The following is a 15,571-nucleotide window of genomic DNA, read 5'->3' on the forward strand; positions in this document are numbered from 1 at the left end:
TCGGCTCACTGTGATCCCATCTTGCTTCTGTAACACCTCTCTTAACCTCTCAATGCCGGCAGCAGGATAGGACGACTTGGTCCAGCATTACACCTCTGAGGCATTCATATTGAAGATGTTACAGGGAAATATTGAGCCTTTAACTGGCAATATTAGGCGGACTATAGTCAGTGTCATGTTGATGCAACTGCAGTTTGACACATCTGTATGGAAATGATGATGTAACAATACAGTATCATAAAGTAAACTACCTAAAAGCAAGAAAAATACTCTGGATAAAAAAATCGCACAAACTATTATCCATTTTCTTACCATCAATTGAAAAGAGTAAGGTCAATTTTATACATGAACGTCATTTTAAGAACCACATTTTCTTCTTCTGTTAATATTTGTTATTTGCAAGTGTCATATCTTGACTGCCCGTGATGTGTAGATGCAGAGGGAATCTTCATGACACTGGCTTCCTTGCATAGTAATACATTTATTACAAGAATTAAAACCAGTATCGAACAAGCACCCCGGAATGCTTGGGAGAACAGCTCTGCAAATCTGCTGACTCCCAGGATGCTGTTGACCAAGACCCTTTATAGGTCTGAGAGCCAGTGACATAGCCTACTACAGAGCACCAACTTATCTTAACATCTGGTCTTTTATTGTACTGTCCTTCGGCTCTGCTTACTTAAGGGTCACAACACTTATCCCTGCAAGTCACAAAACAGGAAGGGGGTCTCTATCTAAATGTCATTGAGAGTCTGAAACAACATATACTTCTCCTTGACTTGTTTTATGTCAGATACTTATTTTATGTCACATACTTCACAAGCAAAGGGTCACATTATATATTTGCTTCAATGCTTTGAGAATTGTCACTTCATGTGGGATTGTACTATGGTGATTTTGATGTCACCGCCTCAACAAACTGCAAAGGCCTTTGTGCGTTTGACCCACTTGCAGACTACAATCCTACAAACTGCATGTACTGCTGTGGTCCCTCATCCTGCCTCTGATCTCACTGAAGGCCTCATAAGCTATTTGCATAAGCATAAGCATCTCCATATTGTCCCACCTGCTCCACATGAGCAGCAGTTCCAGTTCCATTTTCAGCATCAGGCGGGCTTCAGAGTTCATATCGCTCCAACGTGTAATGTGTTGAGTTTAAACAATTAAAACAAGGATCTGAGATTGTGTTTATATGTCTGGAGCTTCAGTAGTCATTAAAATAAGGAAGCTAAGAAATAGAAACAGCTTTCGGAAATTATAGTTTACAGTTCTGGTTCGTTTACATGCCAATTTAAGCCAATCTGGACGTCATCCGAGCGGGTGTGAAATATGTAACACCTCATTAACATCTTGATTTTTCCTACCTTCACCTGGGACACAGCTGATAATAACACTACCGTAATGGTATTCCATTGTGCTAATCACTTACACTGTAACAATTAACAACTCATTTTGTCTGGGGTAATGGAGGTACTACTGTGTTTTTGAATTCTGGCCATGTTTATGTAAGGAAGGGATGACTCGTAACTTCCTCAGCTGGAAAATGCTGCTCTCTCTTGTTAATAGGAGTGTTTGCTGGAAGTTGTTAAAGTCATACTGGGAATTTTGTTAAATCCGTCACTTTTAAAAAGAAGTGGGCAAAGATATTGAGGGAAAAGCAGGACACTACAAAAAATGTTAGAACAAAAAAGCTGTAATGACAGTATGTGATGAGAGCCCTCCCAACCCTGTATGTCTGTGTTACTGACCTCCAGGTCCGCCTGATGTGGAGCAGCCTTGTGAACCCAGTCTGCAGGCCTGGAGTCCTGAACTCAGCCTCTATGACACTAATGTGACGTCGCCGTGTCCTGACACTGAGGGCTGCACCCTCACGCTGAGGTTCCTCCACCCTATCGTTCCACACACGCTCACCCTCTGGGTCACCTACATCTCCTCAAGTAAGTGTCACTGCTGCAACAACTTTGTCCTGGCACTTTTCATCTGTATTTCAGAGAGCACTACTGCAAACACAGATTGTTCTAGAAAGAGCAGCGATCAAATCTGGCAGAAACTGATCTCACATTTTGGAGCATCAGAGCTCAAAAACATCCATCAGCTCAGAGTCGACTAAGATCAGTTCATTAAAGCTTCTGTGAGGAGCTAAAACAGACTGTAAATTAACACTGATGCCTCCATATGGCCCACAAAAGCGAACAAGACCATCTGTGATGAATCCATCATTTCTATATTCAATTGATTTAACTGCTTGTTTTGGTCTAAGTGTCACATGACCAAGACGCCCAGGGGCACTAATGTATGTGCATGTTGTGTAAACAAACATGCACTTACATTAGTGCCCCTGGGCGTCTTGGTTTTTAAGTATTTAAGGAGAATAGGCGGCACAATGGCGTCTTGAGGACGTAGAAAGCCACTGCACTATAGATCAACACAAACATGATCTAAGGTTTATGGTGCAGTTTATTCCCACTGTTCAGAGGGCAAACTAGTGAGACAGTAAGACGGGCAAATATTAGCGAATCCACAACCTGACATCTACCAAGCAGTAGCAACACACTTGCGGACACTGATTGGTTGGGTTCAAACACCTTGAAGGTTGGAGTGGAATACACCGGAAATCCCACCACATGCTCAAGAACATGCTCTTTAGATTGTTTGACTGGGTTGGTGATTAAAGTGAGCAATTCCATTGAAAAGATGCATGTATGTCTATTAATAGAAAGATGAATGAGATTTGTCATCAGAAGACACTACTTATACCTACTGTATACAAAACAGGATCGCTTTCAGTGCAGAAAGCGAACCGAATTTTGACCCAACCTGATCAGATACTTGGCAGTGAATTTTCAATCATGCCCTCAGGTCGGCGGTCTCATGTGCCGATGTGGAAAACAAACCACTATGCAAATTGTTGTATTCCTTCCGCCATAAGGCTGCTTAATGCACAAAAGGCAGAATAAATCAAGAACTATCGAGCATCCCGCTCTGCTGTATGGCCACTGGTTGTGGTAGTTGCTGATGTCACGGCGTGTTATTTACTTCCTTTACTGTATATTTTGTACTATGGACAGGTTGACTGTAAAACTGAATTGCCCTTCTGGGACTAATAAAGTAGTCTGAATCTGAATCAGTGAGGAGATGGAGCTACGGCCCTGTCCTTAGAGACCAAATAAATCAGCCGAAAATAAAAGTTCCCCTGAGTCACTCGTACTCAGTATGAAGACAGAAATTATTCTCTGTGCATAACAAAGTTTGTGCATTAGTTTCAAATCGTAGAAATGTGAAGATCAAAGTAGAAAATGAAACTGCACATTAGTTAGCAGGATGTGTTAACAAACTAGGTGGTAAGTATGACTGAGCATTGCTCACACTGTCAATGACCTGTATTCCAAAATGGCACGTTTGATGTAAACAGCAGAAATTCAATGTAACCATCAAGACCTTAAAACTAAAAACCTTCAGTTGTAGAGCAAACCTCATATGGAGCATTTGTTGGTGCTATTACGATCCAGTCACAGCTACAAAACCTGAGCTTGCAAAACAGAGTCGATAACAAGTGAGGCATTTATTAACCCCCCTCTATTATCCTTGGGGTCAATTTGACCCCATTCAATGTTTAACATCTCTAAATGAATGACTAACTTGACTTCAACTTGACAAATGACTTTTTTTGGCTTCATATTTCATGAGTTTTACTAATTTAATGGGGACAACTGGGAAAATGTTAAATTAAAAGGTTCAAATTGTAAAGAAATTATACAAAGGTTTTTCTTCGGGTCAATTTGACCCCACGCTGTTTTAGCTGTTAACACAAGAAATATCAACATTTTACACACATTTGTTTTGGTTGTTTTGGAGGATATTGAGGTTACTATAACCAAGGACACTTCCACATGTGACTGCAGGAGCTGGGATCAAACCGCCAACCTTTATATTAAGATATAATATTTCCAGCCACCATGTCTCTAAAGACATTCAATGATGAGTCCTGTGTCATATGTTTTGATAACATAGAAACAAGGCAGGGCCGATGATTGCATGAAAAACTTGCAGCATTTTGATGTTCCGTTTTATAATAAAGTCCTTCTGAATGCTTTAAATTGTGTTTATGCTTGAAATATATTTTATTTAGAGAGCTATTTAGATAGTCAACAAAGAAACATAAAGTACCTGACACATAAACCTGGGTAACAATCAGTTTCTGGAGGATTAAATTGCTGGGGTCAAATTGACCCCAAGGATAAAGGATGTTAGTACATTTGAGGGTAACAGGAGGGTTAAGGAAGTTTAACTTCATACAGCTAACCACAGTGACATCCAGGAAGCAGCTCACAGTAGACTGTGAACCAGGAGACCAATATTTAAAAAGTGCCACTTACCTCTGTCTTTGAGTACATTAATAAGGTATCCACTCATACATTTTGGCCAACAGATATTCACTTTGTTACTATGTAACATGTAGAAGTTACAAAAGAAGAAGTTACAGTTGAGACCTTCAGCCTGTCTGTCTGTTTTTCCTTCACAGAGAACCCAGCCATAGCCAACATAGAGCTGATAACAGACACGGGCAAAAGCATTAATCTAGGGCTGCAGCACGTCTTCTGCGACATGCCCCTCACACTGCGTCTTGACACCCAAAACGCCGCCATAGCCGCGATAAAGCTCTGCACCTTTGATGAGAAGATGGAGATCGATGCTGCCATGTTGTCGTCAGGCCCTGGCAGCCCTCTGTGCTCCAGCTGCAAACCTCTGCTGTACAGGATTCAGCGGCTACCCACCTTCACTGGCAAACCCCTGCCACCTCAGACCCAGCAGACCTTCACTGACAGGTAGGTGCTGAGAGTTTAATGGTTTGAATAAATGCATGTTTTTTTTCTCTCTCTCAAAGAATAGTTATCACTTTAGTCTCAGTCCTGAAGATCATCCCTGTAGATTGAAATGGTGACTCCAGCTGGTGAATGGACACGTGCACTGGTTCAACAGAACAGACTATTTAAAAGAAGAGGGTATCAGGAGAAGACTCAGTGGGTTGCTATTTGTTTTACAGGTAGCTGCCTGTTTTGGTTAGCTGCAGGGTCATCAGCTGGGGACCACCGCTAATAGATGTTTCAACCCTTAGCCCAGAACATCTCCTGGTGGCGGGGCAGTGAACAGGGACATCTCCCTGACACTCCCTGCAGCTAACCTTCTTCAGGAGCTGCTTACTCCCTATATTTGGTTCCTTCTTCTCAACCATAGCCAGAAACGTGCCTTTTCGGCCTCCTCTGAAAGCTCCCTTGTTGCCTTGTGCAGCCTAGCTCCCCGACACCCCAAGTCTTCGAGTAGCCGTGTTGTTGAAGCTCCAACAAAGCCTCCACCCCCCACCTCTACTGGGTAGAGCTTTACGATCCATCCTCCTTCCCTGCATTCTGCCACCAAATCTGCATATTTTGCCCTCTTTCTCTCATGGGCAGCATCCAACCCCTCCTCCCATGGCACTGTGAGCTCCACAAGGAGAGACACTGAAATTTTGTCACATACTCACACCTATAAGAGCTCATGGTACAATTGGGTTTTCAGCAGTGCACGTTTTATGCCCAGACCAGTACCTGATGACCTCAGAGGTCGAGGTGGTTCATACAGTAGCAGCAGATCAGCAATGTATTTTGGGCCTAAACCATTCAGTGCTTTATAAACCATCAGCAGGATTTTAAAGTCTATTCTCTGACAGACAGGAAGCCAGTGTAGATATCTAAGAACTGGAGTGATGTGGTCTACTTTCTTGGTCCTTGTTAGGACTCGAGCAGCAGCATTCTGTATGAGCTGCAGTCGTCTGATGGACTTTTTAGGGAGTCCTGTAAAGACCCCGTTACAGTAGTCTAGTCTGCTAAAGATAAATACATGGACCAGTTTTTCTGCATCCTGCTGAGACATGAGTCCTTTAATCCTTGATATATTCTTAAGGTGATAGTAGGCTGACTTTGTAATTGTCTTAATGTGGCTGCTGAAATTAAGGTCTGAGTCTAAGGCTACACCAAGGTTTCAGGCTTGGTTTGAACGGAAGCAACATTTGATTTTTCCTCCTTGAGTGTGTCGTCACAGGAACATGTCTGCTAATATGGTCGATCGAGCTGCCTATTCTAGAGTGAAAATATGAAAAGGAAGGACAGTTTGTTAAAGAAAAAACAAATAAGCAGCATATAAGCCCTCGCACAGAGGCATTAGCAGCTTTTTTCAAGATGCCAAAATCAGGGCTTCAAAATCCTCGTCCACAAAACCAGTAGGTGACATCACAGCGGCTCGGTCTGCTTCTTTATACAGTCTACGGTCAACAGACAACCATTCACAGATGGGATTAGAGTTACATCACCCCAAAATGTGTTAATAGACGCATTCTTTTTTCACTAATCATGCGGTGCAGGAGGTAAACACAAGGCGTGATGGGAATTGACAGGTGTGCTGTTTTCTGTCCAAGCCACCGTAAATGACCCAGAACTCCACCTGAGGCAAGTCTGGCTTTCTCTCAGGTGTAGATGAATATTTATAACATTAATGCCATGCCAACTACTCATGCTGGGTACACACACACACACACAGATGTACGAACACACACACACACACACTGCCCTGTCAGACATCAGCAGCAGAGGAAAATAAGGCTGAGGGTAAAAAGGAAAAAAAAGGTTATTTAGGGTCAATACTAAGTACATGCTCCACAGCATACCTCCATGTCTGTGTGAGAGTCCTCAGATCTGCTAATCCACAGTTATCTGTCTCTCTCCAAAGTGTTTGGGTCTGGTTCTGTTTGAACAGCCCAAAACACAAATGTTTCCAACATGGGGATGCTAAGCTGCGGCTACTGATCCAAATCTCTTTCAACAAGCATATATTCAATCAAGAGCATGCTGAAGTTTTTGGGGCTAGGTTGAATCAGTTTGTACAGTATCCTGTCTGGTATTGCAGGCTGTCCAAATGATTACTGGAATCCAAATGTAAAGCCGCAATCCATTTTTTTTTAATCTCACCACATTGCAGTCCTCTCTGAATCCCCCCTCTCTCATGATATCTTGACAAGCTTCTGCACTAAAAGCTGATACGTACCTGCCAGGATGTGACAGTTGTCCTTCAGCGGGGGCTGATTTCAAAGCTCTGGCACTTTGGATATCTTAGGAGCTGTAGCTGTTTTTCAGAGCAGGGCAGATGTAAGTTGGACACAGCTTCAAAAACAGTTTATTTTTCAGGGAACACGTCCTCTATGTTACACAAGCTGTGTCTAAGTACAAAAAGATGTAAGAGCCATTGGGAATTGAGTTATGCAGGACTGTGAGGAGGGCAGAGAGGGGTTGATGTGAGAGGAGAACGGTGTTTGAGAGCAATGAGTTAGGGAAATAAGAGAGAAGGAGCAAAGGCAGGGAAGGGAAGAGGAGAGGAGACAAAGGGATTTGGAGAAGATATAGATTAACCTAAAGAGAGCAGGGGGAGGGGAAAATGAAACGCAAAGTACAAGATACTTAGGGTGAAGTATGGGATAAATAAGGCTGAGTAGACAGAGGGAGACAACAGCCCTGCAGAGGTAAAGCAAAGAAAGCAGAGGTGCTTTTTTTTTTCTTTCAGTTTTTGAATATGAACCAAATGTGAGCAGCAGAGGCCATAAACACCAGTGACTGCTTGGATCTGGCCCTCAGACGTTTCCCCTGCTGAATTTACACCACGGTTAGCCCTGAGAGGAACACAGAGAGGGAGGGATGAGCCAAAACAAGACTGCTCAGGAAACAGAAACCTTTATATTTCAGTCTGTTAAACAGGTTCTCTGGGAAGGAACATTAAAGGAAATCATTTTGACTCTCAGACCAGTGAGTGAACTGAAGCTGTGCTCTCCAAGTTGACTATTTGAGTGTTCATTTGAGAAGACCCTGAGTTGACTCCCATTTTATTAGTCAATACTTTTGAGTTGAAGCTTCATCAGTGTAAGGCTTTTGGTCTGTAAACTTTACAAAAAGCATTTTCTTTTACAAACCAAGTTTTTAAAATTTTCTGTCACTGTTCCTATTACAAGTTCTTTACCAAGAGCCAAACACTTAAAGCTGGGGTTGGTAGTCTCGGAAAACTAGCATGAATTTGAATGTAGCTTTTCCTCATGACTCCGTCTAACTCCTCCCCCCTTCCCCTCGGAGCTCCTCCAAAACGACGCCCCCCCGCTCACATGCACGAGCACCGCTGATTCATGACCATATGATCGTGACTGATTCAAACGCGGCCCTCACCAAAACATTCTCATAGTGAAAGTTAAAAACACAAACAAACATGGCTGCTGTTAGTACTCACAACTATCATGCTAGCATTATCCAGTTGTACCGGTGACACGATATCAGGAGAAAAGTTATAATACATATATAATACTGTAACAGCTCTACTGTTTGTTAAAGGTGTTCAGTGTAGATGTTCTTAATTCCTACAGTGTTGACAGTCAGTGAAGGCATCAGGAGAGGTGTAGAGTGTGTGAGTTGGAGAGAGGAGAGACAAGCGGAGAAGTTCTTCATTCATTCAAACATTGATTGTTGCTTTGTTGGTTGGCGTGATCACGGCCGACAGTGACCGGTTAGTAAAGCTCAGCGTGTTCACGAATCGGCTCGTCATCCCTACAGCGTCCGGACGGACTCTATGATACATCTACATTTTCTGTAGGACTTACTGATTGTCATTAATTCTTTTGCTTGTCAGAGCCCCCGTGGTGAGAGCTTTTTAGACTCTGATCCGGACTACAGTCCTGAGCAAAGCACCTCATCGGGTCAGAGGGGACAGGCCCGAGGTTGAGTGAGAGGGGCAGTAAATAGATGCAGGGGACGGGGAGTGAGCGCCGGGGAAATGTAGGCGCAGGAGGCGGGCAGAACGGCAGGACGGGATTTGATTGGTTTAAAATTTTGGCACCCAAAAACGTGATTGGTTGGTGTTTTCCCAGGTTTACTCCGGCTGTAGATAGCAGCTTTTTTTGGTTTTTTTTTAAGAACACATTATGTATTGATTACCATCGGGACATAAAGATCATTTTAACCAGTATAACAAAAAGTGTATCTAAATCTGATTACCAACCCCAACTTTAAGCAGTGTTTTTCAACCTTTTTTGAGGGAAGGCACATTTCTTACATAAAAAAATCCAGAGTAACACCATCAACCAAAAGTATTACAAAATGACACATTTAGTCTCAAAAATGTATGAATCTATTTATCTGAGAGAGGGGCTTTGGCTTCTTCTTTAACTGAGTCAGGGCAAAGCATCTCATTTACAATAGCTTTTGCAGGTAATATTAATTTCTCTGCCACAGTGTGTGGCTTTTTTGATTTGGCTACGAGTTCAGCTACTAAGTAGCAAGCTTGGAGAGCTCTCACAGACACCGTTGCAGTTTCCACCACCCATATCACACTCTTCATCCAGGTTAGAATTTATCCAGGGCCCAATTTGGAGTTGTTGTACACCCATGTCTTGTCACATACACCTCTTGTGCGCATCATTAATTCTATTGTCTTAAATGAACAAGGTCATTAGTACGCTTTATTGCCAACCAGTGGGTGGGTAGCGCAGGTCAGTATGACGAGTACTGAATTACTCTTCCAGTCATTACACTGCAGGCACAGACGCACTACATGGCAATTTTTTTTCCAGTATATGAATAATATTTTTCTTTGGACTAATTAAGTGAAATTGGAAAATATTTTTCCTCGCCACTGTAACTAGCTAAATATTGCGAGGTGCAATAGTTGGGTCTTGGTGTTGGGTCTCTGTTCATAATTTGACATAGAGTGGTCTAGACCTCCTATGTTTGTAAAAGCATCTTGTGATAACGTTTGTTGTGATTTGGCGCTATACAAATAAAGATTGATTGATTGATTGATTGATGATAGTGTTTAAATCTGTGGGGAGACCGATTATTTTAGAAGCTGTGGTGGTTATGCATGTGAGTTTTGGCCTTATTTTTAACAGATAACATGTAGAAGCAGACTTTCTAGACTATTTAAGTCTTGAGATGTTATTTGTGATGCATCATGAGTTTTTTGTAATAATATCTCCATACTCATTGCTCCTCAACTGTTAAATATGAACTTTTCTTACCCTTACTGACCTTTTTGTTAGATTCTAACATGTACATAAGTATCATTCAGATCGTCCATTAAGAATAATTCTTCACAATTTTTGCTGATTGCTTTTTGTCTTTGCGATAAAGAGGCAGGTAGGATATGGAGTAAGGCAAACAAAGATAAGATGATCTTAACCTTAACATAATAATCCTGAGGTAATAAGAAACCTCTCTGAGAAAGAAGAAGAGAGTCATGTTAAAAAGGTTGAGGATTTGTCCAAATGTGGATACAGTTTAGATGAATCGGTAAGAGAGGAGTTTTCAAATTCTTAATTTCCTTCTGTCATCCATAATTAATAAAGGAGTTTGTACTGTCTGGAGAGATCTGACAGGCCTGAGTGATTTGTGCTTCTCCAGTTTAACTTTCCCGCCCGGTGGAAACAGAAGCAGTCGATCTGTGGTCTTTTTATAGACACAGCTCAGCAAAACAGATCGATAGTTCTGACACTGGATCCAAGGTATCTTTACACACTCTTCCTGCTGCGGGGCTTAAAGGTCACTGGATATCAGCAAGGTTACAGATGGAAGCTAGCAAAAGTGCAAGTGCCACTTTGTTGCTGCAGAATCCATCACATTTATGCTGCATTGATTTGTTTGGAGACAAACTGTGAACTTCCTCTCTGCACAGCTCCAAGTAGAGAGTGGTTACTGCAAGAAAATTGGGCCATCCTGCCGTACGCTGGTACCAATAACCACACTTATTCCTCCTTTTTTTTTATTTTGAGTGAGTCATCATTGGTATTGATCAACAACCATATAAAGGTCAGACTGTACCGCATAGCAGTCGATCCTTGTTTACTGCTCCTTGGAAGAACATGACAATCCTCAGACTTTTATTGAAGCGTTTTATTTGGCCAAAAAAAAAAAGGTATAAACAATTATGAGAACATTTTCTCCTCTGATCTCCTCCTCTCCTTTCCTTCTCTCCTCTCCAGCTCTGTGAAGCAGGGAGTCCAGTACCTGTACATGATCCAGGTAGAAGCTGACGGTCTCCTCAGTGATCCTTCCCCGCCTCTGGTCTACACCCACGGCCAGCCGTACTGTGGAGACGGCGTCAGACAGGGGTTTGTGTCACACCTGATGGAAACGCTGACTTGTAATATATTGAAAATAACGCTGGTGATGATTTTGATGACTGTTGTGGTTCATTCTCTGAAGGTCAGAGGAGTGTGACGACCGAAACCTGCTGGATGATGACGGCTGCTCCAAGAAATGCAAGAAGGAGACAGGCTTCAACTGTAATGGTGAGTGAGTCCCATGCACTGCAGTGAAAAAGGGTATCATGAGGTGCATTTCGACCAAGAGTTCCGGGGTCTTTCAGACCCCAGAACTACTTTACCCTGAACTAAAAGGTTCCTGTAGCCCCCTATTGTTGTCTGCGTTTGACCGCTGGGCCGAAGCCCCGGGTAGATTGTGCAAATCAGGCCAGTGACGTATGGAGGAAATAAAAAGTAAAGGCAGTTCACCACCAGACCAGTAAGTCAAAGACGAATGCCATTCATCACAGATGCCACCACAGAAGAAGAGTGACTTGCAGGTTCAGGTTCAGGTTCAGGTTACTTTATTTGTACCTGTAGGTAAACTTGTTTTGCAGCCAGTGAGATGTTAGGTCGATACAAAATTACAAGATAGACTTCAGACAGAACAATCTACTTAATGTGCAAAACATACAAAAATATCCTAAAACTAATCTAACACTAAAAATGGTGAAATGAATAGACATGATAAAATGAGTGCTAAAGGTTCCATTTAAAAAGCATATCAGAAAACAGTCAACCAATAAAAACGATAGAATCACGTGAATAAATAAGACAATCTGGGCTCAAGTCATAAGATTGGGGGCTGACTGTATGGGAAAATAAAAGCTATTACTTGTTCAGCTCAGTAATCGCAGCAGGAACAAAGCTTTTCTTGTGACGCTGTGTCCTGCACAGCGTCCTGGAAATCACTGTGCAAAGGGTGTGAGGCATTATTTAAAATAGAGGTGGCTATTCGCTGTAACTGGTTAGTGTACAGGGATGCTGTGGCTGCCTGTGGCTCACCAATCAACTTGCTTGACCATTTAACTATCTGGTTTAAAGAGCTCCTTTCCTTTAGAGTGATTTGGCCAAACCATGAGACTAAAGAAAAGGACACAACAGATTTGATAAAAGCACGGTAGAACATCGTCATGATTGTTCGATCAATGTGAAAGAAAGCTAGTTTTCTCAAGCAATGCAGATATCACAACAGTTAGCCTGTTAGCGTGAAGAGACTCAGCTGGCGCTGTTTTAGGTGGTGTTATATTTCATCACGGATGGATTCACTGAATCAACACGTGAGAGGAGATAAGTGCCAGTAGCAAAGACGTTTCAACACGGCTTTAAAATCCTTTTTAACTCAAAAAGCCGTGGCAGAAATCGCTGGTGTTATGGTTTAAACAGCTACCCTGTTAACTGCCGACTTTCAGCTGGATGCATCCCTCACAAACGTCTTTGGACGATCATTAAATATCTGATGAGGATATTGAATCTTAAAACTCCCTCTGTGTTTCAACAGCTGTGTAAACTCCACAAACACTGTTACATTCAGCTGAAGGTCTCCAGTTTACAGGGTCACTTTTAAAACCATAACACTGGGAGAGACGCATTCACGGTAGGTTTAGAGAAGACTACTGTTACAAGCTGCTAAATCAAGAGAATCACAGCTTCTTCTTTTGAAAAGTACACACACATACAAAAAAGATAGAACAAATGAAAGAAAGAGAAATCAAGTGGATCACATGTGTGTGATGTTATTATGGACAACAGGCGGAATAAACACACTGCAGTTAAGCTACCAATCAGACACGTTCAGCATTGCAGGCCCCGCCCCCCAAAAGCCCCAGGGCTTTTTGAAAAGTACTACCCCCCTAGCAGGGTCTTTTTAAGGGGGAGATTATCTACCCCTGAACTAAGGTAAAGTCCCTAGTTCCGGGGTAAAGTACCTCCGGTTGAAAAACGCCATTGCTGGTTCGTGTCAGGTTTGCATACAAACAGACACATTTCAGTTTCCAACTGAAAGCATGTTGAGCAGTGGGGTTTCTTTTAAAATAATGGCAACACCATATAAAGTTTAAGTGTGTCTGAGCAGTCACTTAATAGACATTTGTGCACGCAGCGGTGTTAAGAAAAAACATCAATCAAATTTAATTTTACAAGACATAAAAGCTCCTGGCTTGAACAGATTCCACAAACCATTAAAGTAGCATCACCGCAACATAAGAGGAACCAGATGACCTGACGGGCAGAAAGTAAGTCTTCAGTTTGCTAAGTCAAAAATCCCATTTGGAAGTCCACAACGTCTTGTCTTTAGACTGGCAGGGACACACACGAAGACACTCCCTGTCATTAAAGCACACTGTTTAGTCTTACAAACATGTCAGACATGTTTGTTTATCAAATTTTGGCCTATAAAAGACTTCAGGCACATGATGCACTCCTGAGCATTAAGATAAATGAGGTTTCCCGGCTTTTATCAAAGAGTATGTTGCGGTTTTGGATGAGGCACTCACAAATATCAAATTTATGCCATTTTTGTTTTGTTTCAAAAATCATTTTATTATCAAATGTATCTTCAACAGTCAGCCAAGCTCTCCAGAGTAAGAGAGAGAGATCCTAACCAGCTCTGAAAGCTTGAGTTTCTGACAGTTGATGTGCGATGAGCCCATGGTGCAGCAATGTGACTGGAGGCCACCTTGTAGCTCCAAACACCACAATCGAATCTGAGCTTAGAAATATAAAAGATCAACTGTGGGTTTGGGTTTCGGCCAGGTTCACATTTGTTGAGGTTTAGGCAAATATGCAGAATTTGTTCTTTGAATCAACAAGCAGAGATTTATGGTAAGATGAGAAACATTAAGAAACATTCGTGTGGCTCAGTGAGTCATGTTGTTGCCCGTAAATATTTTGGTGGGACTTTCAAGATTTAGTCACCAAAAAAAAAAGATTCACCTGTTTTGAATATTTCAACTCTGGTTCCACTTTCTCAAGTTTGTGTTTGTATTCAGTTCATATTACGATGAACGAGTGACATTTTCAGTCGTGTTAATGCTGAGAAAGAGAAAGATATGTAGAAATCCACTCACGCAGTCACACAGCCATGAGACCATGGGGTGAATGTTAATCGTTAACCCGGGGTCAAGTGGTTAAAAATGCAGTAAAAAGTACCAAAAACATGCAGCACAACATGGCCGAAAGACAAACAAAGCAGCCACAGAGAGCGCCCCCATGGTTTGTGATTCCACCACAGGACGACAATACTCTGTGTCTGCGCCCTCGCCCTGTCTGAAGCACGCAGACACGCCACAACAGAAGCATCAAAACACAACATGGAGGGAGGGTTACCGAAGGCACTTCAGTGTAACCAGGAGGCTGAAGAACATTTCAGAGCTCAATGCTGGACAAACTGGGGACATAAACCTCACACATGATTTCATTATGTGACAGGAAGCTTTATTGTCATGTGCTGCCTATACACAAACTGAACTGCAGACTCTCTTCCTGCTGCAGGCTGGGCTTGTAGCTCTACATGTCAGCGGCACCCAGACTTTAGAGTTGAGTTGACTATCACTTCTGTGACATTCAGCCAGTCAGACACATAGACTGTCCGTGACGTCACCCATCTGTTTCTGGAGCACTGTTTTGAGGCCAATCGTCCTCGGCAGCCATATTGCAGCCAAGAGGCGGGCTTTGAGCCTCCTCGCCAACAGCTACAGTGTTCCCGCCTGTCAATCAAGTCAGCTGTGCCTCTCATTGGAAGACTCGTGATCTCAATATCTTTGAAATTTCAGCGTTAGAAAAAAATTCACCCCCCGTACAGTGTGTGCCGATCCAGAAATGAACTATCCAGACTACACTCGTCTTTTGTACCAGGCTGTAAACATGTTTATTTCTGCTGTATAGATCAGCTTTTTTGAATTGGTGTGTATGTGGTTTCCAGTACTTCCGGAGCCAGACTCAAGCCGATCCTCCATGAACTGCAGTTTATAGTACTTCCACATTGGACTCATATTTTTAGACCGGAGGTTGCTGCTTGGTCAGATAGTGTGTTTTAAAGGTAAAGGTAAACGTATTTTATTAATCCCCATAGTGGAAATTCAAATTTTCACTTGTGTACTTTTTTTTTTTTTATCATGCTACATTACACACATTATTATTATTATTTTATTTTTTATTTATTTATTATTATTTAAAAGGATCATGCATATTAATTAACACTTTTGTAATATGCCAGAGTTAGCCAAAAGGCTAGTTTACACCCGTAGTCCCTTGCCAGATGTTAAAAAGGCTCCCTAAAAAAAGATCAAGATTAAACAAAGATAAAATAGACTAAAATAAGATCAGAATAAGAAGGTAGAGGAGAAACTAAAACACACACAAACAAACTAACAAAGAGAAGAAAAGAAAAGTACAAATAGCACCATACAATTAAAAATGACTAAA

At 42.0% G+C, this 15,571-nt stretch overlaps 1 protein-coding gene across 1 annotated transcript in view; it reads left to right on the plus strand.

The window, feature by feature from the left end:
* pappa2 (pappalysin 2) overlaps positions 1–15,571 on the plus strand; it is a 100,709-nt gene that overhangs the window by 32,710 nt on the left and 52,428 nt on the right. Inside the window, exons 10-13 of the mRNA XM_034702073.1 lie at positions 1,755–1,937; positions 4,523–4,826; positions 11,045–11,173; positions 11,268–11,353. Coding sequence (XP_034557964.1) covers positions 1,755–1,937; positions 4,523–4,826; positions 11,045–11,173; positions 11,268–11,353 — 702 coding nt within the window. The remainder of the gene's footprint in view (positions 1–1,754; positions 1,938–4,522; positions 4,827–11,044; positions 11,174–11,267; positions 11,354–15,571) is intronic.

The sequence above is a fragment of the Notolabrus celidotus genome, chromosome 15, assembly GCF_009762535.1.
Source record: "Notolabrus celidotus isolate fNotCel1 chromosome 15, fNotCel1.pri, whole genome shotgun sequence".
NCBI classification, from domain to species: Eukaryota; Metazoa; Chordata; class Actinopteri; order Labriformes; family Labridae; genus Notolabrus; species Notolabrus celidotus.